The 27,733-nt window shown below is 36.4% G+C and overlaps 1 protein-coding gene and 1 pseudogene across 8 annotated transcripts in view; one reads left to right on the plus strand and one right to left on the minus strand.

The window, feature by feature from the left end:
* The window catches only part of pum (pumilio), an 84,069-nt gene that overhangs the window by 20,323 nt on the left and 36,013 nt on the right, over positions 1-27,733 (plus strand). For all 8 annotated transcript variants that reach the window (XM_018444231.1, XM_018444228.1, XM_018444229.1 and 5 more), the window contains 4 exons: positions 4,063-4,174; positions 4,643-4,742; positions 4,828-4,958; positions 6,613-6,955. In XM_018444231.1, the coding sequence (XP_018299733.1) occupies positions 4,063-4,174; positions 4,643-4,742; positions 4,828-4,958; positions 6,613-6,955 (686 nt within the window). The remainder of the gene's footprint in view (positions 1-4,062; positions 4,175-4,642; positions 4,743-4,827; positions 4,959-6,612; positions 6,956-27,733) is intronic.
* Positions 11,502-12,351, minus strand: LOC108720311 (uncharacterized; annotated as a pseudogene).

The raw sequence follows: 27,733 nt of genomic DNA on the forward strand, positions 1-27,733 counted from the left end.
CAATTGCGTTAAAAAAAAGAGCTATTTCAAAGTGTGGTTTGCAGAATTGGATATATGTATATAAATTTACTTAAAAAAATTTAAGCTGTACACTGAGGGAAAAGTGTTTGGTATTTGTGACCATAATTAGCATGGTGAACTAATTATTGTTAGGAGTTCCATTTTTTACTATAATGTTAATAATAATAATCATGTATGATATTCTCTCAAACATGAAAAAATTATTCTATAAATTATGATATAATATGATAATAATTTTAAATATTAATATAGTAAAATATCCAAATATAAGTAGTAAATACAAATAACGTTTGTATTCAATAAATGCAGTCGCAATTATAGTAAATATAATAATGTTTTTCTTAAATTAATTTCTATTTATGTAGTAGTAATAACTAACAAATACATATATTAAGACAAAACTAGAAATGTGTATACAGTGTGTGTGACTATTTTTAATAGTACAATTGATTATATTTGCAATTGTTAAAACAATTATAAATATATAGTTGTTCCAAAAAAATAACTATAAAGTATAGTTAAACTACATATTACATAGTAATTACATATTTTCTCTCAGTGTAAGATCCGCTTTGAAAATAGGATTTTTCTTACTTAATTTGAAAAAAATCAAATTGTGCTAATTGAATCGTATCTTTTTAATGGTGCGAATCGTTGGAACTTTGTCTGTTAGTTTAACAGTTGTTAACAGAGGAAGGTTGTCAAATTGGGCCAGAAAAATCGCTTTCGGTGTTAGACGTATGCGTCGATCGATCATAAACCGATGTCTCTGTTTGCAAAAGGCGATGTATCCGGGTAAGAAACATGAGATACGAAGCGATGCCGCGTATTTTACGTCGTACAAGCTTATTGATTGATACAGCAGTAAAAGAACAACATGTAGATACATATACGCAGCTCGCTCACCGCCGCCATCGCCTTCCGTTGAGGGGTGGGTTAGAAGGGAATGAAGGGGGTAGAACCAAGCTTTTTCACAGCGCACTCGATCGATTAAATGACAACACCGACTAAAATTGAAAATAATTTTGAAAACTCTTCCTATATCATTTTTATTTTAATTCTTTCGAAATAGGATTATTTTATTATTTTATGTTTTTATCTTTTGATGTATTTTAAAAAATATTTTATAACTTAAACGAGTTTACCATTTAAAGGGCAGAAATATCCGAGAAAAATTTGTCTTTGAATGTGGAAGAAATAATTTACGAAGATTTTTATGAAATTTTAATATATTTAGATGCCCATTATTTCCAAAGTAATCATTATTATCTTTAACATTTAACCGTAATTATACTTAATAGCTTGGTAGCATCGTTTCGTGCGATATGATAATTGGTTTAGTTACCACAATAATTCGTTTGATCGATTAAACACGTGATACCTTAATAAACGGAAGTATACCATACGTACATGTACTAACACATAAACTTCTTGATTTGCTTATAAAATGTATAGGAAAGTTTTTTGCAGGAAATTCCTTTTTATTCATATCTTAATAATTTTGAATGTACATCAGATTGCTTGTAATGACTAATGTGTAAATTGTTTGCATATATCACATGTAAAATATTACCAGATGCTGATACATAATGAACGTCTATTGCGTGAATTGAGATTTTTTTTTAAATTGCAAATTCTCTTGCGAGTAGAGTATAAAATATTGAAAATCTTAATTCAGTTGAAAAAAAAAAAGGGAGATTGATTATTCAATATAAAGTTTCCGCAAAAGTTGAAAAAGCTAAAATATTTCAAAATATTTATATATAATTCTGTGTATTTGTGTGTATACATATGTAATTCTGTATTTAAATTTTATTATTTAATTACTGTATGTGTATTTCTAAATTTTTTAAAAGTTTATAAAATATAAAAAAGCTTGAAGTATTCAGTAAATCTCTCGATTTTAATAAATGAAGTTTCAATGAACGAACTTTAAAGTTACGAAATATGGGAAAGATGTAAATATTTGGATTTTATGTACATTTAAAAAATTCTTTCAGAAAAAAACGTCGAACGAATGTATTATTATTACATTCATGTATACCGAGCATCACATATATTTTCACACTTATTTCATTTACAATAAGTAGATACTTTTAAATCGGATAGATTCATCTAGATATATTTATCGATTACTTTAACATTGCGCAATTACTTTTTTTTATTCTTTTATTAATACCATAAATACAAATGTCTCTGAATTCTGAATAAACAAATATTATATGTGATTTGTTTGATCTAAAAATATCAAATTAATGCGTATTTAATGATATTAAGACACGCGATGTTTGGTGTATATACCGGGTATGCGCGAAACATCTGATTTTTTACAAGTGCGAGGTATACATATGGTATAGTATGATAGCGGCGGTGACTGTGGCTGCGGCTGTGGTTGCAACTGTAACTGTAGCTGTATCTGTGGCGGTGAATGCGGATCAGGATGTTAATGTGAATATGGATGTTGTAAATGTAACTGTGAACATGTATGTATACTCATATCGACGTGGATACAGCAGTTGATGTGAGTGTGGATACGGATGTGGATGCGGATATGGATGTGGATGTGGTGGCGACGGTGATGGTGGCCGTCGTGTGTGCGTCACACCGCGATGGGTGCAACGCGGCTGTTGCCATGGCGACAGACGCCCGGCATCAGAGGCGGCAGTAGGGGCAACGTCCCAACGCCAGGATCGTACCTACTGATCCACCCTGTTTGCGAGTACCCCGACCGACCACCAACCCTCTCAACCGATCGTCCACCTGGGCCGCCGCACTGTTGTATTGGCGTCATATGGGGCCGCGCGCGTGAAAGGGCGGAAAAAACTTTTCTATCTATACGGGAGCCCTCAACGGAATCTCGTTCGATAATGCTCATGGTCGCAGCTGCTTCTCGGCGGTAGCAAATTACTGTTTGAATAAATTCCGTCTGTTGTTCTCTGTTTTTCCTGTCTTTCCATATCGATAGAGTTTTCTCGCTGAAGAGACTCGTCGTTAGATTCAGAGTTAAAATAGATCTTTTCTTATCCATATACATGAGTGCGAACGATTTAAGTTCGCCAACGATTTAGGTTTATCAAAATATCTTTCAAGATCTAGGCTATATTTGATTTGCACGCTTTTAATGTTTTTAACACTTCCATCCCTGTTTTACGTCTAATGAACGATGAAGATGATTATAAGCTTAAAGAACATGAGCGTACAAATCGAACACAGTTTTAGAATCGTAATCGAGGAGCTTATTTTTCCAAAGTGTCTTAAGACTCTTTGAATTTCTCATTCCGCGACGCTTTTTCGAAACCAACGAAAAAAATTTGTGACCTTATAATCCAATATAACCGCAAAGAATTGATTTTCTAAATTTATAGAAAATGAAAATTATTTCTGTCTTAAATAAATTGCGGAAAATTTCGTAACACGTGATCTTCTCGTCGTAAAAGACGAATCTTTTTATTCACTTTTTTCTTGGCGTCTGTTTTTGTAAAATACATAAATATAATGATGCTTAGTAGAAGCGCGTGGAAATGTAAAATTCAAATGTAAATTGTTACGAAATCATATATAAATTTTATGACAAGACCATTTCTCGGCGATATGCATTTCGTGTATACGTTGGAGGGAGAACTTTGTTATATGTATATATTTATATCTATTGATCCTCCTTTGTATTGACTCGCAGCTGTGTCGGAATCGTCATGTATACACTCGGATTTTTTATATATCGAACACTATTATTCATCTCTCATCATTTATATATCTTATATTTAATTTAATTAACTGTTAGAATTGGATAGAGGTTTTTCGATGATTTTTAAGTTTGACTAAGAGCTTTAAATATATGTCAAGGTATCTTACGGAAAAACTCATATCTAAGGACGAAAAATTGGTTTCTCGGTTTCTACACAAATCGATAGAAGGAAAGCGGTTTCGCCACTGTTAGGACTCTAATTTGACTCGTGCCAACTCTTCTTTCTTGAAGAGAGATGGCTCTGAATCACACAAGTAATCTACATAAATATTATCACGTACATTTGTCCTTCACAGATCATGCGGTGTCACAGCCAATTTCAATGGGTACGGGCAGACGTGTGGGAGTTGGAACGGGATATCACCACCAAGCATCAGAAGTCGGAACAGTGCTTAGTCCTAGAAGCAGGTTCGTGTATTTTTTGTATATTGTTTTGTTTGGACATTACGCGTCTTTGTCGATAGATTTCGAACGCCAGACTAAACACGCGACATTTGCCCCGATGTCGAGGCATTGATAACTTCAACTTGTAAGAACGCAAAAATTTGTACGAATTAAACTTTAAAGATAACCATAACATATAGACTATATATATATATATATATATATGATTTATACCTTGTTTAATCCAGTTGATTTTATTATTCTAATACAATTTTGATAAAAGAAATGTTAAATAACTAATTATTACAATTATACAAAAATGGTCAAAAAATATTAATGAAACTTTTATTAAAACTAATCGATTATAGATTTGATAAAAAAAGTTTGTAACCAAGAGACAGATTTGAAGTTTATGTAATATTTTTGGCAGTTTATATTTGCTTGTATTATTCCGATAACGATATCATTAACGATGTATTCTCTTTCTTGCAGCGAAACAGGTGGTTTGGGAGTTAAAATGGTTGAATACGTTCTTGGATCGAGTCCCACTACACCAAAAGATTTAGAACCACGAATGGTTTCTCTAAGATTGGTGAGTACTACATAATAGCATAGAGCTTTTGTTGTTAGTTTATGTTTATATGTACATAGCTATCATTTTGACTTTTTATACACAGAATACTGATGCAGACAAGAAAGAAAAAGAAAAAGGTTCAGCAAGCCCCTTTGATAGTACAAAGGATGATGCTGGACCACAGGGTAATGGATTAGCGTCGCAAAATGGTTTAGACGACGATAAAGGGTTTAAGTAAGTTCTATTTTACAGATCGAACTATTTAATATTAAATTTAATATTACGATATATGTCTAATTAATCGCTTAATTTTTTTCAATATTTTAAAAGCTTAAAAGTATCTGTTAATCTTAAAATTGAAATTTTTAGTGGTTAAATGAAGACTAATTTTGATCTCTATTTTTATTTTTATACTAATTTTTTTAATTTACTTTAACTTTTCTAGGAAAAATTATATGTAAAATCTTGGAAGAAGGTTGACTAATTAGAACAAAAATTACAGGAATTTATAATAGTACTAGATATAAGTAGTTGAATAATTTACAAGTGTATAGAGCAGCAAGGATATAATATCTCATTATATTTTTCATTATATTTTATTGTAGAGATATATAACTTTTTAATGTATTACATCTACTATAATTATCATAGTGAAATAGCGTAATAGTGAAATAATGATAGCTGTCAAGGGTATACTCTACGCGCGGCTGATGATATCGTATATTCTCGTTTCCTTTCGCGATAGCTCCTCACTCGAGTCTCAGTAATGTTGCGCCATCAGTAGCGCACGACAGAAAGCACACTCGACAACGACGTTACCGACATTGTTTATCTATTTTATTGTGTCTATCTGCTATTCGCTTGCGTTCTATATATAGTCCTTCTATTTTTATTAAATTAATTTCTCAATAATTTAGAGTCTTTACAAAACATTTAAGAGTTTTAAAGCAGTTCTAAATTTTACTTCTACATATATCATAATTAATATAAAGGAAAAAACTACCTGAAAAGTTTCTGATGATGATTGTTTGACTTATAAGGATTTCAGATTTAAATAAAAAAAAACTTGCGTACGTTTCATTTGAGTTTTCTCGATATATTCGAAAGGAAAATGATACGAGCAAAGGGAATGATTATTAACTTCTGTATTATTATAATAACGACATTTAACTCATCGTTGACGGTCGCTGTTCACAAGTATTATATACTTTCTTTTCTTATGAAATCAGTAACACGAGTTGTCTAACCTGCGGACTGCACCTGTTACGTGTGTAGCATTATGCAAAGTACACTGTTACACGACATGTAATCAATTGCGTATACACGGAATCTTGAATTAGCGTTTCTTTGTGAAATTATTCAGCGAATTAGAAGCTTTTTAACTCTTAACATACAATGACAAATAAATCTTTCTAAATTTATCTTTAACTAGAAAAATGATTCTATTAATCAAAAAGAATCTTAACAAAATTAAATATTTATATAAGAGAATTGGTAAATTTTAGTCTAAATCCAAAATTTAAGGTAGAATCTGAAAAAAGCACAAAAATATTTTTAAAAATCAAGATTTTTTAAAAATAAATTTCATGCTCGCTGAGCATATCGTGCACGTTTGTTATTTACAATGAGGTCCTTGACATTTACGGTTGTCATTTCCAATCGCTCTTAGGAAAATTATGTCAATTTCTTTACATAGAAAATAAAATTATAGTTTTTAAGTTTATTCAGATTTTAGGCTTGTTTCAACTATTACTAAATGTTCATTATCAAAGTAGTTAGATAAAGCTATTACGTAATTATTTTTTTATAAAAGTATGAACTTTAATTTGTAAATTAGCTAGGCTACATTTCTTACTCAATCTGATTGATTCTTTCATTTATGTTGCAGTCGCACACCTGGAAGCCGTCAACCATCACCAGGTGAAGAAGAGTTTCAGAAGAACGCTGGTCCCGCATTGGTGAACAATAACGTTGTTCTGTTAAAACCTGGAATTGACGTTGTCGGCAATGAGGAACATTTTATGGCAGCATTTGCGCCAGCACCGCCGCACCATCTGCAGCATCATCAGGCGCCACCCACTCATCATTTACAACATCCGCACTCACACGCAGCAGCACAACTCTTTGGGGCGCAAGCCCCACCGCCGCCACAAGGTCCACCGCCCTCGCAACAACAGCAACAACAACAAGGTCCTCCGCAACCACAAGAAACTGCACCCTTTGATGTCGGGGTAAGTTGTCAACTTCTCGTTTCTTTTTTTAGGCGCTACCAAACGGAAAGAGTTGTGCGTCCGTCGTGACGCGCGAAATGTGACAAATGTTGTCGATATTATTTGGATAGAACTGTAAGGTAGTTTTGTTGTAAATTTTGCAAATGCAGATTTCGAAGTTCTTATTAGTTTTGTATCCATTGTTGAACAAATTGCGAATTTTTGCCGTTATTCGTATTAGAATGTTCATATCTTGCTAATTAATGGTAGAAAAATTATAAAAGTTCTAACTATATAAATTTTTAAGAGTATTCTCTAAAATAATAATAAGATTGAAAGACCGCTAATGTTAAACATAATGCTTTAAATTAAGAAGCGCCATAACGGTCAGAACGTTAAGATGTTGAATTATTGTAAATTCATTTAAATGAATTAATTTCAGAAATGATAATTGCGTGCCGATATGGTTGTCGGACTTTCAACGCAATCAAATCTGAAAATAATAATCCCCCCAAATTTCCCAACTTAAAAACTGTAATAAACTTATTGCGAAAAATAATGCCTCGGCCGGGAGTCGAATCCGGATCTCTTGCATTCCGTGCGAGCGTCCTAAGCCTTCATCATTACATTCTCTAAAATGTTTAGAGTAAATTTCATTCTTAAAGATTGAAAATTGAGCCACACTTTTTCAAGACTGATTCGATTTTTATTCTTTAGAGTGAGATTCCATTCCAGAGAATTTAGAGAGTAACGATGAAGTTAATATACTTAATGAAACTCAAAATAAATCTAAATTGGAGAACACATTATATAAAAGATTTTAAGGCTTGATTAAATTATTTTAATGAAGTTTTATCTAGTTCTATTTTAGTAAATGAAAAGTTGAGATTGAATGAATGGATCAGTTGACAGCATAAATTGTCATATAATTTAGTACAAAAAGAATCGTTTAATTTATCTTCATGTTTTATTTTACAAATAAAATTTATCATGCATTAAGTTTGAAATAGCGCTGTAAACAACGAAAACTAAACTAATGATGCAGTACATTTAAATGAACGTTGTAGGATATACCGATTATGTTTAAAATTCCCTTATATAGATCAGATCTGCGTAGCTTATATTTATTTCAGAATCAAACCTATACTTACACTCGTGATCGTTAACGTTCCTTGTTTCAATGCAAGAATCTCTATGTTGTCTATGAAAAATGGAAGCCTAAATTTTTCTCTACTATAGTATGCTTATTGATACTCGAAAAGAGAATACAAGGTTTGCATCACTATGCAATTATATCACTATAATTATAAGTACGTGTAAGATAGGATCAAAAATATCTTTCCAAGTATTTATACGACGATTAAACGAACTTTCCTGTGGACGTTAATAACATTAGTTCACAAAGAATTCTTGTCAGACTTCTTATAAAACGGTTACGATGCCGCGTTGCAGTTCCGTAATGTAGTTATTACGGAGAGATTAATCTCGATTATGTAGTAAATGTTCACTCTTGAGAAGCATACTCCCGATTTGTACCGCTTAGCTTTGTCGTCGCACTTTTCCCGCACGGCTTTCCTCCCGAGAAAATTTTTCTAGTTTTGTGCGATTCCTCAAAGTTACTGAAGATTTCAAATGTAATCATGCAAAAGACATCGCGAAACTTCCTATAAAGCATTTAGCTTTTATGTCAGGTATTTTCATCAACTTTTTTTCATTTCTCAGAATGAAAAAATGGTTTGCAACCAAAGTGATCTTGTTGCAGTTTAAATTAGTATTTTTCTTTTTCTTTTTTTTTTACATAAAACTAAATTTTGCTATGAACGTTTATCACGAATGTTACACTTATAAGATTAGTTAGGAAAATTTTTATACTCCAGAAACGATAGCAGATCTTGAAAAAAATTAAAGAAATTGTCATTTTTTTTCTTGATAAGAAAAAATTTTTTAGTCTTTACTTTCTTTCATTAGGTATTTATAAAAAAAATTTAACAATATAATTGTTATTAATCTTTAAGATTATTACTGTATATATTCAATATACCTACAACGATATTCTAACAACATTCACTTTAACATTGTTCTCTCATAACAGATGACTGAAATGACTAATTCTAGATAATTCTGTCAGTCATAATTTTAGATCAATTGATATAAAATGAATATATATTAAATATAAAATTAATTATTAGTTGAATACAAAATATTGTAGAATTCAATCAAGTAGTGAATTACTTTCTAGCCTCTAGTCGCACTCGAATGAGACGTGATTAAAGCATTACTATTTTCGAGTATAGCCAAGCCAGAGAAAATAGCTACGTCGTTTTGCGCACATGCGTCATGTGACGTCTTGTTCATTCGTCCGTTCTCGATGACAGAACCGACTAGTTTGGCTTCGACTTGCGCGTTTTATCCGACCGTTTCCTCGTCTTTTACATGTAATCAAGCTGTATTATCAAAAGACTAAACATCTCTCGCAAAAACATTTATTCTCATTTATTTAGTTTGAAACACGCGTTTCTAAATGAAAATGCTCTGTTCTACCCCGTTATCTTATTTTAGCATATGTCCTTGTTTGTGCTTTAATGACGTAAGAAATGAGATAGGCCTCTTATGACATTTAACTAGGACCGCATTCGACCACTACGCTTTTTGCCCGTCTTTCCGACTGACGGGCGAACACAATGATATCCTTACGACCTTGATAACGTATATTCTCGAGGGCATACTTTTTCTATTCTACCTTCACAAAAGCGGACCTCGTGTCGATAATGGGTGACGATCCGCGCGGGTTTTAAAGAGAGAAGCGCCGAGTGGCGGTTATGGACGAACTTATAAATCATTGAGTGACAGCTTCTTGACGTGTCTACTTTGAGTGGCTATTCAGAAAATAGAACGGCAAGTATATATTGGTACCATCGGAGCGTTCCTGCATCTCGTCAAAGTGCTCGCACTCTGGCATGTCGCGGAGGATGTGCAGTCCGCGTATTCCTGTTGCGATATTAATTATATCGTTAGTAATATTTTGATTGTTTATAAATCACATTAAATCTCCAAAAGAGATTATCTTCTTGAAAATTGACAAAATCTTATCGGCGGCTTTTCTCTCGATAATATCCTACAAGCTTGGAGTTCCTTTTCATAAAGCATTCGAGAGACTTTCGTATTGACTGAGAATTGAAATGGTAGAATCGTCACGAATGAAGACCGAGATGAGGGAGACAGTAGTTGTAACGCGCTTTCCCGCCTACGGAAATGATACCACCGGCGACCATTGTTCTCAGGAAAAAGCCGCGACAGCGGTTTCCACGCGAAGAACTGGACTCGTATGCGCAACGAGTCGACTGTCTGCGATGGTACCGTTTGCATTGCGTTGAGAATATTTATTAGTTTCTCTCTTAATTATTAAGACATGTTCTATATAGTATATGATTCTTAAGTATTTATTTTATCTGTTGATCTGAGATACACTTCCGTAATTATGTTTTGAAAATATCATCACTTAAGAGACTGCTAAACATAGAGCAAATTACCGCGTTGTCGATCTTCTCGGTTTTTCTCCCTCTTCACTCGACGTCTTACGCCTCGATGAGAACGCAAAATGCGGCGTAAAGTTGCCGGCGACCGTGAGCCGAGACTAGATGTCTGGAAAAAGATAGACGCGACACGGCACTCAATATTAATTTTACTCGACGAGCGAGTTCTACTTCCGTGGATACACGTATTGCTTAGAGCAAGGCAAGTCCATTTTTCTAGTCATAGATATGATGTTAAATCTTTTCAACTCAATCAAGAATTTTTCGAAAAAGAAAAAATTGGATTTTTAACACATGTTTCATGTTTCATCAAACTTCAAATTAATTCAATAAAAAATGACATTTTATTTCTCTGTAGTTAAAAGCATCGAATTACAGTAATCATTATCTTTGGTGTAATATAAAAATATTTCTTTTATAGATAAAAAATGATAAGAGAGCATTCTTAAAAATGCTTTGTGAATTCTTCCTCGTGATGGTACTCAGAAGAATCATCGTCACTGTTATAATTCGAGACAGAGATGTTGAGCCCGCATTACACTACATTGAGAGAAAAGTGTTTGGTATTTGTGATTATAATTGCATGATAAAATAATTATGATTAAGAATTTTTGTTGTTATTGCTATTGTAATGTTAGTAAAAATAATATTATTACTGTAATAGTAATTACTAACAATTTTATAATCATTTCCAGGAATAACTATATATTCTTTTTGATACATAGGACTATTATAAATATAATTATTATTGTTAACGTTATAGCAATAATTATAAAAATGGAACTCTTAATCATAATGGTTTTACCATGCAATTATAGTAACAAATTCCAAACACTTTTCTCTCAGTGTACTCATTGGAGATTGAAGATCACGAATTGGAGATCAAAATTTAATCAGTCAGACTAAAATGATTTGAATGGTCAAATTCTAATCTCCAATTCGCAATCCTCAATTTCCAATGGATATTGTGACACGAGCTTAAAGAGATTTGTCTACGAGCTTTGATCGTCAAACCGCATATTTCATACATTGAATTACCTCACTCGGTAAAAAAAGGTCGACCTTCGAGTCTCCCTTCGCCGAAGCGCGCCGAGATTTTCGCGACGTGCGTCCTGTGTACGACGTACATATAAAAATAGGATGCTCGTTCGCGCTCGTACTGGGACGGAGATTACGCTGCGCGTGCACGCGCGTTTCGACGAGCAGCTCGGGATCGCGCACGCTCATGCCTTTCTTTCTAATACCGGCGCGTACGACGTGAGGTAGAGCCACGCGTGTCGGCGCACGAAAAGTGCGTATACGCGTGAGACGGTGCTTCGCTCGTGTTATTACGTGAGCGCTTGTGCTCCCCGATGCATGAAACGATTCCCAGACCTTCTCTTCCAGCCCCTTCTTCACCCCCGTCCCAACTCCCTCCGATCTTTCCTTCTCCCTTTTCCGTCTCCATGTTACGTTTTTCCTCTTCCTCTCTGGAAGAGAACGAGAAAGAGAGAGGAAAGAAGAGACCGTGAAGGTGTAGTGTAAACGTATACATGGACAAAGCGAGAGAGAGAGAGAAAGAGAGAGAGAGGAGCCGGGTTGTTGACTCGCTGCCCATTCAGCATAAAGTGCAATGACTCCTCTTCCCGATGAAAATCTGTATCATCGCCCGAAGGTTACCATCTTCGGGGCACGAAATCGTTTACCAGCGTTTTATGCCGCATTTTGCGCCCGGGAATTCGAAGATTCTATCTCGAAGTGTTGAACATATCCTCTGCGCGTGCATTTGTCCCATCGATCTTGGATTTTCCGCGTGACCTGCTTCTTACGTCGTTTGCTGGATACTCACCGATTTTTATTTATCGCCTCGTAGATCGTCGGCTTGTGCCTCTTCTCGTTTGACATTTTTATCTGTTTTTCATCACTGATATTTCGTAAATTAAGCATATAATTTTGGTCACATCGATTAAGATCATCGACAGGTTGTAAACGTATAGATATACATACGTTTTCATACAAATGTAATTTCGTAATATTTTTTTCTGTACTTCAATTTTCCATTCTCAACCGCATATTTTGGAAAATATAATTACCCATGTGAAATTGATAATATAATTTCTTTTTTGTTATAAATTTGTGTTAAAAAATATTTACATTTTGAAAATGCAATGTACTATATGGTATAGTAGTATATAATATCTCGCATTATATAATTAAATATAAGCATAATTAAAGACGATAAATGTCGTTGTTTTCGCTCGCTTGTTATAATCTACTTAGGTTTATGAAAATCAGGTGTTACCCTTTGCGAATATTTTCTGTTAGAAGTTGTAAGTACAAACTAATTTTCGCAACCTTCATTTTTTTTTTTTTTTCATGGAATTCAAACCATGCCAAATCAATCGCTGCGATTGACAGTCGAACATGAAGTTCGTTGTGCATCGTCAGAACTAGATTTTGCTGTCGTTAGTTTGCGAATGTCAGGCGATTTTTGGATCCGTCGTCGACGATGTAAAATTTAGTTAATCTAATAAGAGAACCGGAATATTTGATCCGGTTGCACGCAAATAAACTTCTATGTTTCAAAATGGCTAAAATGATCACATTCTTCGATCGATTCCAAGGGAATTTGATCTTGAAATGCAAAATTTTGACTCGAAACTTCGATATTATAGCGTTGACAATATAGATAATATTAAAAATTTTTTTAAATGGAGGGGAAAAAATGATTCTTTCCGACATTCTCGCTAAGGGGAAAACCTGTCTTCAACTTGATCAAAGAAACTATATTTAAAAGGACACTTAGTTTTACAAACTTTTTCAAAATCTTTCACGTTTCTATTTTGAAATAATCGATTTAACTTTTCTTAAATTCTTTAGGTTTAATATAAAGATTTACTTTAATCAATGTCTAATTCTACTACTAGACAAGATATTTTTCTATAAACAAGCGATTTTCTTGTATAGAGCGAACAAATTTGCGTTTTGCACCTGGCTTGGATTGATCCAAGTGGGAACCGGCACACCTTTGCAAATAATCATTTTGTGTTTCTCGAATTATCTGACAACGAATACAACCGAATAGGCCAAGTGCTTGTCACTCATTCGGCGATATTTTTGGCGTCCTTACATAACCGGCCATACTTCAACTACGGTAAAGCTAGCTAGCTCCCTTTTCCTCGCGCCTTCGTCGCCATTCCGCCATTTTTCACGCTGAGTGATTCACTCTGACATAGACGTGGCCGGAAGAGAGCCACCGAGAGGTCACCGTTTCCTCGTGCCATTCTCAATTTATCAACGACTCGATATTTAATTTTTCCTCGCGAAGTTTTACTCGCGAAAGAAGTGCCGCTTAATTTGCTATCGCGACAAAGAAATTTTAAAATGTATCCGTTGCTCGCATACCTCTTTACATAATATACATGAATTATTAAAATAAATTTACATTATCATTTTGTTAGTGGTAGGTTTTATTAAATAAATGTAAAAATGTTGCGTAAGCGTGAAGTGTTTTCACGTCTTTGTATCTCTGTAGCGCTCGGGGGTATTTCCCCCCTTTCGCCCCCTTCGACGCATCCAAGGATCTGTGATGGATTGCATTCCACGGGCTGTATGCAGTAATTTTTGCCGAGTCAGACAAACGCGCTTCTTCATTTTTCCGACACCTGCCTCAATGCTCCAGCATCGCAGCACTCGTCATCGTCTTGAAAATTTACGCATTTCGAGAATCGCTTGCCGAAAACCGATCGTAGAGGGATGGGTCAAAAATCAGGAAAAACCCTTGTCTATTATATAGAAACGAGTCTCTTGGCAGAGATTGCAATTCGCGACGATTAAATGTGAAACCTTTATGTTTATACCTTTATTAAGCGAGAGAGTTGGAAAGTAACGGTATAATTTTTTTTCCTCGTGAACTCTTTTCTATAAATAATCAAGCGGGAGTAGCAAACTGTAGAGGTTTTATTATGACGGTCTTTGTTGACTATATTGAGCCGCTACAACGCTTCACACAGGGACTGGAAACTTGGATGTCTTGACGTATGCTATTTTAGCTGCACGTGCACATACATACACAAACATGCACCATCTTACTTCATTATTTTTTACTCTTACAAACGCGCTCGTTATTTGTTTCATGAGATTTCTTCAGTCTGAGTAGTATTATTGCTAAATATTTATCGTCCTAATCGATAATTATCAAACAAATTATATATAAGAGTCTGCTTAAAAACATTTAAGTATGTTTATTTAAAATTGTTGAAAGATCATCTCATCATTTTGAGCTTTTGAACTCTAATAGGAAATAGACCGAGGATAATTGATACAGTTTTTTTGAGGAATTTTTTGCACGTAATTAATAAATAGAATCTAAACCGTAAGGTCATTTTGCAATAGCCACATGCTTATACTATACAAAAATTATTTTTATGATTTGATAATATGATTAATTTTCTAGTATTAATAAAAAATATAAGATCATGCACCTTGTAACAACTGACTCCATATGCAGGGTCGGATGTTACAGTTACTGAGGTCATTTGTTACATATCCAGATTTCAAAATATTACACATTTAATTAAATGAAATAAAAAGAAATATATATATATATTTCATTAATCATTTTAAACGATATTTATGTATATATATGTAACATTAATAACGTTTATGATATACCTAAAAAAAAAACAGTTTTCTTTTTTTCTTACATAAGTACATCACAGAAATAAAAATATAAATTTATATAAGATTACCATTTGGTTACCGCGCGCTATTACTCTTACAATAGATTATGTTGAGGTTAGGTGTGATGACGGAGAAGCAAACACCTGTAACGACGCACTACTAGTCACAATTCGTCACAACTAGTCTCGGGGTGTCATATTTACGTATTTCAATTATTACTTATGCAAAAAATATATGTTAAGACGTTAATATAACTGTAAGATGTTGTTTATAAAATAAGAATTCTATAGAAATAGTTGAAATTATGATATGGTGAACAGATTGATAAATATAACATTTTATATATCACTGATTTATTTTATTTTTGGCTATGAAAAATCGAAAATATTTTCTATTTCTGAAAATATGCTATTCAGTCTGAAATAACTTATTGCAACATGATCGCAATGTTTTTACGGAAATACTATATTTTTTATGTAATATTATCGTTTGTTGTTTTGCAGCAATTTTAAATGTAACAACATGCCCCATGTATCAATTATCTCCGGTCTCCCCTACATTGAAATATTTTATCGTCGTCTCTTTCGGTGAAGAAGAGGCTTCTATTTAAAAAAATGTCTGCTGTAACGTCAAGAGTAATTTTAAATATTGCTGATAGATCCGTTGCAATATTAGTTCTTTCAGTTTGTTTACATTGAATATTGGCTCTGCCAGACTGAAATCACGCCGTATAACTTCTTCGCCGGCTTCTCGCGTCCAGATAGACGGGACGGATGAAGGAAGGTCAAGGTTGAACCTTATTGAAATTTATCACCTTGCCGCGGTACCTTTCACGCGCGGAAAATCGACCGATGACTCACCCAGTCAAATCGTACAAATTTAAAAGTTGGTAGGTCTGTATTGTACGCATTATCGATGTAGAAGAATCGTAACGCTCAAATTTAACTATTTGTTCTATCTCTTTATACATTCACGGATTTTGAATAATAGATTGTTTTGTAAAAAAAGATGAAGAGAGAGGCCAGAAAATTATAACTTTAAATAGAATCGGAAATTGAAGACACTAACTATGGAAAAAAACACTTTTATTTTATGAACAAATCTTGTGCTGCCTCATGTTAAATTAATGTTTTAATCCGGATGAAATATTATATTATTAGTAACATTTAATTGCCGTCTGCGTTTGAGACTAATCTTGGAAAGCGGCAGTGAAATGTCGGCGAATCGATAACACAATTCCATTATCATTGCATAACGTGTCACAGATCTGGACGAGAGCATCACCCCGTAGGTTATTAATCAAACAGAAAGATCATTAGTCTCGAAAGAACGCGGACGACTGCGTGCGTCTCTCCCACGGCTGGATCCTAATTAAAATCTTGGATCACCCGCGGAGTCAGATCTAGGCTAGAGACCAACTTGAGCCGCGTAGTCACTTCACCTTCACTCCAATCCTTCTTCAGTCGCGACCCCATATTCGCGTCCTCTTTTGTCCCGCCTTCGGCGACGAAAGACAAAGACCTCGGGAAATCGTGACTAAACACTGTTGCTGCTTCTTTCTCTTTCTATTACGCTGTTAAATCTCAGGCTCGCGGAAGAGTGCATACGTTATTGACTTTACGACAAGCGCGTTGATTTTGCGTTTCTAATTCAACAAGGCCCTCTTTTGCGGGTAACGATCCATCTATTCCGATTAAAGGCGCTTTAATTTGCATTCAAATTGGATTTTAAAGATTTTTTTATATCGCTAATTAAAAATTACAAATAAAATTTGTTTAGGAGCTTTGAGAAGGCAATTAATAAATCGCTTTTTTATGCTATGATGAAACTATCTTTGCAACTAACATTATGATAAATCTTTTTTTAAATACATTTTTTATTTCTATTTGTTTTTATTTCTGTTTGCAAAATACATTATTTCTCATTGTAATCTAAACATGTTGCATAAGTTGAGACTGAAGTATTAAAGAAATTAAAAATAAGACAAGCAGAGCCAATACAAGAATGTAATTGAGATCTTACGGATCTAATCAATTACTATTCTACGAAATTTTATTCCGTGTATGTAATATTGATGTCGATTAAAAATTACATCTATCAGAAAAATGTATTACATCTTTAGTGAATGTAGATCTTGATCACGCGCTGACATCCACGTATGACTCGACTAATATTATTGGGATCCTCCCTTCTAACTAGTTTACGACCTCAATACTCGTTGCATACGATGAAATTTGTACACGTCGTGGATAATAACATCGACGAACGATGAGAAAAGAGGGAAAACGATGGGCGAATATCGGTCGGCTGTTTTATGTCGATCCTTTTTTCCGAGCGCGATTAAAACTCCCGCTGCGCGTTCCAGCTAGGACGTTTATTACGCCAACACCACGGGTGCATATGCACGGGTAGCTAGGGTAGGTAGATAGGTAGGTAGGTAGGTAGATGCAGTCGGGCACTTTAAGTTAAGCGCGACCGCCAAGTATATTTATATACGCGAGCCGCGCTCACGTGGAAATTTTTTATTATAATAAGAGACTCTAGAGGGTGGCAGCGGCGGCTGTGGTGGGCCGTGTCTCACGTGAGGGTTGGAAGCGGTATAACCGAGAAAGAACGTGAAAGGAAGAGGTCGACCGAGAGCTGGGGGAGAAAGAGAGAGAAAGAGAGATATCGGGAGAACGAGAGAGAAACAAAGAGCGCCTGGTATATAACACGCGAACTAGCGTGTTGATCCATCCCTCGGAATGCGGGGGTTCTCAACTTTCGACGTTCATCTCGCTGGGATAGTTAATCGTCCATCGACGAGGAGAGAACGATGCCTAGGGCGACGTCTCCTATATCGCATTGCTGTTCAATCGAGATCTGTTTAAAAGCAGGAACATTCCGTGGATATGGACCATCGTTCTATTGGGTGGAATCTCTCGCGGGTTGAATTTTATGGAGCACGGTAAACATGCGAAGTAGTGCACCTTGCATAAACTTTATTAATTTTATGTTTTCATAAATTGTATATTCACATAAATTGTAAATCTTTGACGGGTAGATGAATTGAAATTCAGATATATCTCTTTTCTCCTTTAAAGCACGCTGGAATAGTATACAAGCGTACTTCCCCCGTGCGTCATGTAGGGGTGGCCCGGAATCAATGACCACACCTCAGCGAGTCTGGCGTGTGCGTATCGGATGGGCGTATCTCCGATGTCGCGAATGTCTCGCCTTTCAGAAATCATGTTGGAATTTAAACGTGTCGTCGCCCAGTATGCCACGTACATACGTTAGACTCGCGTCTCTCGTACACGATGTGCATTGCGATGTATCCTCGCGGGTAAGCATATTTATGCGTTTATGTACTTCGTCGACGATGCACTGCAAAGTTGCCGACGTGTAAATAATACGGTATGGAGTAGTTGCGACCGATAGGGACCGACCGCGGCATCCCGTCTCGCCCATCCCTCTCTTCCCTTCCTACCCTCCCTCACTTTTCTCACCCTCCTTTCTCATTACGTTTCATCTCGTCTCATCCCTTCATCATCTTTTTTTTTTCGTCGACGCTGCAACGCAATGCACGCCAACGATACCCGAGTTCTTTATCGAGGCTGCTGCAAGGAAATCGGGAAGAGTCGGGGAAATTGAAAACACCCTGGGAAGAAGGGCGCGGGAAATTGCGAAAAACTTCTGGAATTTCTCGCTGCGGTAGTATTATTCGCCATTAGGAGCCACGTTTAATAAAAATAACTGTAGAAAAGACGAAGAAAAAGGAAGGAAAGGAAGTTAGTTTCCTTCTTATGTATATAAGTCTCTTTAATGTATCTTAAGTTCCCCGCATTCCCTTTTTTAAGCGTTTTAATTTTTAATAGTAAAGACTTCAGTTCGCGATGCAAAAGTTTATTAGTGGAAGATATATAGACTAGAGAGAAGTTCGAGGATTTTTAAACTTATACACCAAAATTCTTTTTTCTTTTTCCGAAATATTTTTATCATTTTTTATGAAGTTAAAATATGTACTGTTCATCTCATTTCCGCTACATCCGTTTCACGTATTCTATTTTATCTCTTTTTTCATATATAGTTCCCTCCGTATTTCTTGCATTTTATTCTCTTTTCTAATTTTTCCACCCGCCATCCATGAGTATCCTTCGCTTCCCTTTCATAACATCATCGCCCTTGCTCGCTCATAACGGCTCTGTCCACCTCGCGGCTGTTCGCTATATTGGTGTATATATGAGGCCATGCTCGTGAGGGAAAGGGGAGGATTCCTCGAGAGACAATAGGCTGTTGCGTATGGTCGACAAGATATATCGACGATGAGAGACCGAGAGAGAGAGGGCGGGAGGGGGCGAGACCGTACCATTTGCGTCTCACTCCCTTCTGTGCCCTACTGTCATTTTACATCTCTTTGTTCTTGAGGATTTTAAAAGTTTATTACGATCAATACGTCGCATTATCGAAATTATGACACGAGAGAACTGCAATTTGTCTGAGAATGAGCAATTTGTCTACGAAAAAGCGAAAATTTTTCGTTTATTTGATTAAATCTTATCTTGTCACACATTTTCGTGCAATATTTGTAACTCATTTGAGCTCCTATTGACAATACGAAAGAAGAACTTTCACGAGAAAATTTTGTTCACACGTCAAATAATTTTTCTTTTAGATGCGAATATATTCAAAAATTATCGAACATTAATTAAGATCGTTTTATGCACGTAATAGTCATCTAGTTAATTTATCACGCTGCTCTTGCATGCCTCTAAAGTGATAATCACTAATGTTGAAAAAAAGGAGGAAAAAATAAAAAAAACTTGGAGAGAAAGAGAGATGTGGAAATTGCAACCGACGAGAAACACGGATGATCGATCACCGACTAACCTTTTACCGATTTTCACCACGACGTTGGTCATTACTATTTTTACCTGTGAGCAAATTACTAATTTTTGGCACAAGACCACTCGACGGTGCAGCAATACAGACTTCAGCGAAGAGGGGAGAACGCAAGAAGGGTTTAGCCGTCTTCTTTTGAATTTCGTGAAACTCTCGCGGGTGCGCGCCCTTTTGTTTCTCCCTCACAAGTACAGGTAGACGGGGTGAGGTACGTACGTTCCTCAAAGGCACTTCGGGTGGGAACGAAAGCAGCAAGAGAGAACGAGAACGTGCTCCGACGAAGGGGGCGAAAGAAGAAGGGTTCTGGGGCGTCTCGAGACACGTCTGTCAATATTGAAAATTACGCAGGGTACGTGATATGTAACAGCTTCATTTCAGAGTCTGAATTATTTAGCGCGATCACTTAACGGTAGATCCGGCAACGACGACGCGTTAGTCGTTTATAAAAAGATTTTCTCAAATTTGATAAAAATTTCGTTCAAGCACAATCTAAAAATAAATCTGCAAAAATGTCACGTAATAATTTTAACGTTCCTAATTTAAAAAATAAGTAAATTACGTTGAGATAAGGTGGCTTTTTCTTCTCAATCAAAATAGATTAAGAATTTCATCGTATTGGTTTTGAATGAACGTCACAATTGTCTCTTCTTTTTTCCCCTTTGCACAAGTATAATCGCGTCGGAGGATTTAAATTTATGGGTGACCGAAGTGCTTTGTACTAGGAATAGGCGCGTATTAATTCGTGATTATAACGTACTCTATCATATTATTGGTGCGCACGTACAATATATTTTCTTGCAAGATAGCAAAAGACTATCCAAGGATATTGCGTGGTCGTTTACGCCGCGTTCATAAATAAGTTTACATTCCGACAGCCATTTTAGATCATTCATATTAAAGCAATTACTCGCGAACTGTGAATTGCGGATATATCGGAAAAGGGTATATCGTTTTTCATACCTCCACGTGGAAGAAACGATTCGCGTTGGCGATTCGTTTGCGAAGGCTTTGCAAGGGTACCGAGCATAATAATTACTCGACGATCGTGCCCCAACTTGCCGGATCCCGTTATTCATTTTGCATTGGAAATCCGGCGATGTTATATTAATTGCGGAAACGGATTGTAGCTGTTAAGTGTTAATTAACGGATAATCGTTAATCGTGCAAATTATCTAGTGTATATTAACATGGACAAACATTAATATAGCATAAAATTAGGGCAATGACAAATATTGAAGCATGCTTTGTTGCTGTAGTACTGTGACTTGTAAGAACATTTTGCGAATGTTTTTTTAAACATTTTTTAAAATATCTCTTCCGCAATATTTTTACTTTAAAATGTATTTTTTTCTAATTCGAGCAACACATACACAAAGTCGGAGTTTTAATTATCAGTTTACTAATGACGATGATAACGAATTATATAGGACGTCTTTGTATCAATGTTACAAAATTTACAATCGTATTTTTTAATTGTTTCAACGAGATTTTTTTTAACTTAAAAATTTTTGAATTTATTAATCAAAATATATTACATTTTCATCTCGTTTCTTTGTCGATCAATTTTAACTATTATATAATGTATCTAGATGCGAGCAAGTCGAGAGGAAGAGAGGAGAAGATAAAACGAAATACCTAGACAGAGAACGAAAACGGTTTAATGAAAGACAAATACTTATAAAATCACGAGAATCCTTTTCGTGTTATTTTCTCGAGAAGCTAAGGTGTATCGTTGACACTAAGAGGGTAAATAGTACCTGGAACGTATACTTTACCATAAGCTTCTACATCATCCCTACTGTCGACCTCGATTGCGTATAATTTACAAAACCTGTTTAACGCGAAAGTTATAATATTATTCTCTAGATTTTGGTGGACGTAATCGTTTTGAATGCTACATTAAACAAACGCGATTTAAGTGGCGAAAATGACACAAACTCTTATAGAGAGTGGCTTTTAGACACAGATTTCAGAAACTTGAAGCAAATCCTCTTGTACAAGTAAATAACTTTCCGAGTAATCCCACGGTACGCGAAAAGAGAAGTCGAAACTATTTCTCTTTCCCCTTTTTGTGTTTTATTCTTTTCTATCATCGAGATCCTTGAAACGCACATCCTGGCGACCGCGGACGCGAGTAAGAGAGACGGCAAACCGACATTGTGGAAGCTCTAGGCTTTGTCATAGCTGCTCGACTAAGAATATAGAAGCCCCAGAAGAGCCGGGGTAGGCGTCGAGGGTGAAGAAGCTGAGGGCGACAGGTCCGTATTCTCGGCGGGTCCTGCGACGAATAGAGCTCTAGTCCGTGCCGCATGGTGCGCATACACACACATACGTACGTGTACACGTATGTACGTCCGTGATGCAAGTTAAGGGGGAACGGTGCGCGCCGGAAGATGGACAGAGATAGCCGAGACACCCGGAGCGCAGGAGCAAGGAAGACGAGACGATGGTCAAAGAGTGCGTGTAACAGAGAAGGAGGGAGAAAAGCGGAGCAGCGAACTGAGAGGGAGAGAGAAGAGAGAGAGAGAAAGAGAAAGATGGAGATTGGAGAGGAGAGCGAGCAGAAGTGAGAGAATAGAATAGAAGGAAAGAGGGAGAGTGAGACCACAAGAGAGAGGGATGTACGCGTCACACCGGCCGCACGGCGCGTCGCGTCGCGTCGCGTCGCGTCGCCTCGCGTCACTCAAAGCTCGGGCTATGGGAGCGAGGAGGCTCGTTGAGAGAGGAGGCAGTCAGTTCTCAACTGCCTTTCTACGCGGCAGCCGTTGCGAGCGCGCGCGGTTTACTGGATCACGCCGGGTTTAACTACTCGCCGCGCGGTCTCTCTTCACCCCGGCTTTACATCATCCGCTTTTTCTCCGGTCCTTCCCTCCCCCATCCCCTTAATCGACCAGGCCGTATCGTGCCGAACGAACGCAGTGATTCGCGCGACGGGATAAGAGAGATCGCACCGAACGTTGGCTCGGCGACGGAGAGGAATCTGTTCGATATTTTTTTTCGGATTTGCAACTCGCTTGGATTGACGAGGAAAGTCACGAAGAATTTCTGAAAGTGTGCATGCGACAGCAGTGTGGATAATCGTGGAGGCAACGACACCGTCGTGTCTGTCGCACGCGATTAGAAATCTCCGAAGCACGTGCAACCACCGACGCGAATCCTCAACGTGACATATTTTCGACGAGAATGTGATTTTTTTTTCATCTTTCTTCTCTTTCGATGATCTGGGCCGGATGAGAAATCGACACGTGATGGTGGTGCGATTTAGCGAGATGCGTGGCTACGGCCAGGTTCGCATATAGCGCGCTTTCGAAGGGATGATGTGGGACGTCTGACAGTATAACGTAAGGTCGCGCGGTGGTGCACCTCCACGTGCGATAAAACGACTTATGTGCACAAGGATACGAAGGAAGAGTTGTGTCGAGTGCGTGATAAATGTCAGTGCATCGCGGGACGGCCACCGTAACCGACTGACCAGCTCCAGAAACAGGAGGGAAACTAGGAGGCTAGGGGTGAAGATATGGTGGTGCTCGAGCTGGAGGCGGTCTATGCCCAGGCAGCCCCGCACACGAAACTGCTGAACAAGCGTTTCGTCGGGGCCCACCATTGGCTGGGACCGCTCAAGGAAGCTCTCGTCGCGCGACTCGCGGCTGACAAGGTACGAGAGCCCCTGTGATCAAAATCGGTTTTTACATGTCGTTTACGAATCCCGAAAATTCATCGCTATGTTAATTTTCTGCGATCTTTCGCGGTGAGTGCAGCATCAAGTTGAATATACAAGAAACCCTCCGTTCGTTTTGTTAAACAGCAAGTAACTTGAAGACAATTTTTCCGTTATTTTTTCTTCTTCAGCTGAGATCATCGTTTCTCGAACTGTGCCAATAATAACACATCATTTTTTTTATTAAAATTTCAAAATTCTTCCATCCCGTTAATGTTCACTCGTTAAAATTAAGGAATATAATTTCATCATCTATTTTCTCGCCAAAAAGTAGTTTTTGATCATTGATTATTTGAAAGCCACAGATATGTGTGTGTCTTATTAAGAAAAATTGATTTAATATTGATTCATAATTAGAAGAGAATATTCTGAACAAATTTGAAAACATTTTTCTGTAGCATCGAGAATCAATGGTTTCGATTGTTGATTCCGTGATTTTAACCCGCGACATTCCCATAAAGTGACGACATTTCCAACTCTCGATAGCATACTGAAACACGTTTTTGTGAATAGTCGTTTAACATTTTCGTTATTCCGGGCGTCCTTAACGTATGACCGAACATTGCGTAAAAGGATTATATAATGTACTTTTGAAAGCCATTTAATTTATTCGTTATATTTTGTTTTGCTGAAAAATCTTGATACTTAAGGTCAAGGTAGTGTTATAAATGGACATATATTATCCATTTAAGGAAGCATTGTGTATTAAGGATAACTTAAAAATAATTCAATTGCCGATCTTTTATGCCGCCTGTAGAAAGTTCCATTCTTCGGCTTCGATAGAAACATGGTTGACACGTATAACACACGAATAAATACTAACGAGTAAAATTAGACATAAGATCGATACGGATTAAAATGGTAAACGAGGGTGCAAAAAGATGGAGGGAAGATTAGGCAATTATTAATTAATATCTTAGGAAGCTTCGAAATTATTTGCGCTTAAAATCCACTCTTGTATTAAGAGATCCAATATTTTTTATAAATTTCGATTTCAGAGTCACAAAGATAGATCCGCGAAAATAATTTCAATGCTTATTTGTGATATTAAAACGCTACGATTGGTTTCTCTACAAAAAAATACTTTTAATTCATTTTTTTTATGCATGAGCCGCTTTGTATTTACACGTTGAAAATTAAATATTTTTACGTCAACCAACATTCGGTGGATGTTCGTGCACAACTGTGAATCGTCGTTAACAATTGTCTCGTGATTTGCAAATCGACATATAAATTGATACTCTATGTGTAAAATTTTTTCACAGATTTTTGGTTCACCTATCGAAAAGGGATTGACTAAAGCGTTCAATTGTTATTTTTTACGATGTTGCCTGATTTCTGGAGTGGACCGTTATTAATTGAGCACGATGAATCAATGCAATTCGAGGATCCGAGACTAGGTACACGATGGGTCGATTTCCATTAAAATCGGACGCTAACTATTTTAATCGGACACGCAATAAAAACTTTCCATGTTTTTATATAAATATTAAACTTTTACTGACGTTGCTCAACTTTTTACGTACATTCCTGCGTGCATTATTCGCATTAGGTTGGAAACACCGCTTGTACCTCTTTTAGTTAGTTATACTACGGTAGATATAATCGGGGGTAAAAACTTCCGAATTTACTCCCGAATAACTTTTGCTCTGATTTTGATAACGGCACGATTCTTTCAGACCCTAAAGAGAATGCTCAATCGAATCCTTATTCTTGAACTACCTTCGTCTTTTAAAAGAAATTTTCTTACCAAAAATTCTTTTTTTTATTCAATATTCTTGATTGCGCATTGACGCCGTTCGCATTTCTTAGACTGGTACAGTCGTTTAATGTCGTTTTGCAAACTCGAGTCTTTTTCCTGAGTTGTCCGTTTCCTCATTTTTAAAAGCGTCCGTTTTGAAGCGTGCATCTTCAGCGCGTATCCACGCGAACGTATAATACCCGTCGAGGAAATTCTGCGAAACGAAACCACGTTGAAATTTCCTCATAATCGCAGTTTGACGATAACGTCGGTCGAGAATGAATATCGCGGAGACTGAACGATGGAGATTGAAAAGGTGCACGAGCACGTATTCATGAGTATACGCGGATGCAAGGACCAACGCCGGCTGCAAGAAATTCAGCGCCCCGAACGGAACTTTTGTTCGCCTTCTATCCTTTTCACACTCCTTTTAAGTCTGGTTTTTATTTTAAGAGATCTAATAAGCGGGAAATAGCCCTGCATATAGTTATATGCTATTTAATATTTCTTTTTTTGCGATTTTTCTTGACTTTGATGGGCGAGCTACTCTATCAGCTGATTGTGCTTTAATTTTGATTTTATCTTCATTGCCGTAAGAATTGTTTTTCGTTATTTGAAAATCCTTCTATACATAATTATATATATAAATACAATATATAATTTATTATATAAATTATATATGTATGAAGATTTAAAAAAATTATATATATATATAATCTATTTATATGAACACCACTATTACTAGATATAATGCTATTATTTTCTACTTGACGTGTTCACAGAACTATGCGCGATCGATTGCTTTAAAGTCATCATACCAAGTCCACCTTGACATAGAAAACGTCTATAAATGGTCAAATTAACGTAAGCGTGCACACATTCCGCGATATATTATTTCTCGCGCCCTTTCGTTTTCGCTCGATCAGTGTTCTTAAGGCCAGTATCCTCGTAGCCTTAAGGGCAATCTTCGCGCTGACGAAAGAAAGCAAGCGCCGCTACTCGTATTTACCCTTGAAAAGAAGATTGGCTGTCGGACGTCCGCGGACATTCTCAGCCCTCCTTCTCCCTCAAACTTCGTGAGAAAACGTGAGGTAGAGGAGCGCAGCCGCCACGAACCGTGAGGGGAGACCCGTGAGATTCTTGATAATTAAGCGAGAAAATGAGTACAGGAATGGCGCGGTGCGGTACGGTGCTTTGCGTTACACTGCGTTCTGTTGCGTTCTAATATTTACGTGGACGTGATAGATGCCATATAGTAATGGCGTAACAGTACGTGTAACCCCAGCATTCATTCCCGCTGACTCGGCTCGCCAGCCAGCAAAGAGAGTTCCCTAATCCTGTTACCAAGTGTCCTCCTATACCCGGCCATAGGAATTTTTTTGTCGATGACGGCGCAACTTGATCCTTTTTAATCTCGAATATTAATAGCGTTAAGAAACTCCGCCGCCGCCCCGTCTATCCTAATTCGTGTTTGTATTAGAGACATCGTTTAAAAAGGTCTTACGCCGCAAAATTCGGCTCGACTAGCTGGGAACAAGAGCGCGACTCACTGCTGAATACAGCGCGCTGCTCATATATATATTTTTTTTTACTTGGAGCTTCGCACTCGATATGCTGAAGCGAAAAATTTTGCAACACGATCGATCTACATTCGGAAGATAAATATTTGATCGCTCGATTACATATGCGTTTTTATATGGAATATCGAATTCCACGATAGATTTCTAGTTAAACCAATAATACTCTTTTAAATAAGTCATCGGCAATTACAAGAGAGTGAATTAAATTTTTTATGATGGAGAAATGAAAAACAAAATGGAGTGTCTGCTAATATATCTTTGAACAATATTAAATTAATACACTAATGACAACTTTATATGACATAATTTTAACATGTTTTTATGACAATCATGATTACACTGTTCATTAAATCTAAAACACAAAAATTAAATAGTAAGTAGATTTCTAGCAACTTTAAATGAATTTTTTAATGTACAATATTTAGGTATTTATAGAAATTTTTATTCTTTACAAACTGTAAGCCTAAACAATTTGACAATTAGTTTGTGAACTAATATTAGCATATAAACAGAAATTAGTTCAATAGTATCCTATTCGTATGACATATCATGATATATCGTGATATATGTCCAATTTCGTTCGTAAATTTGTCACTGTGGCGGGATGGAGTTAACAAATCCAGGAAGTAAAATTAGTTTCCCCTCGCCGGAGGAATGCATTTCACGTCGAATCGTGAATAGAGA

This window comes from Mycetomoellerius zeteki, unplaced genomic scaffold, assembly GCF_001594055.1.
Source record: "Mycetomoellerius zeteki isolate Tzet28-1 unplaced genomic scaffold, Tzet1.0 scaffold149, whole genome shotgun sequence".
In the NCBI taxonomy this organism is placed as follows: domain Eukaryota; kingdom Metazoa; phylum Arthropoda; class Insecta; order Hymenoptera; family Formicidae; genus Mycetomoellerius; species Mycetomoellerius zeteki.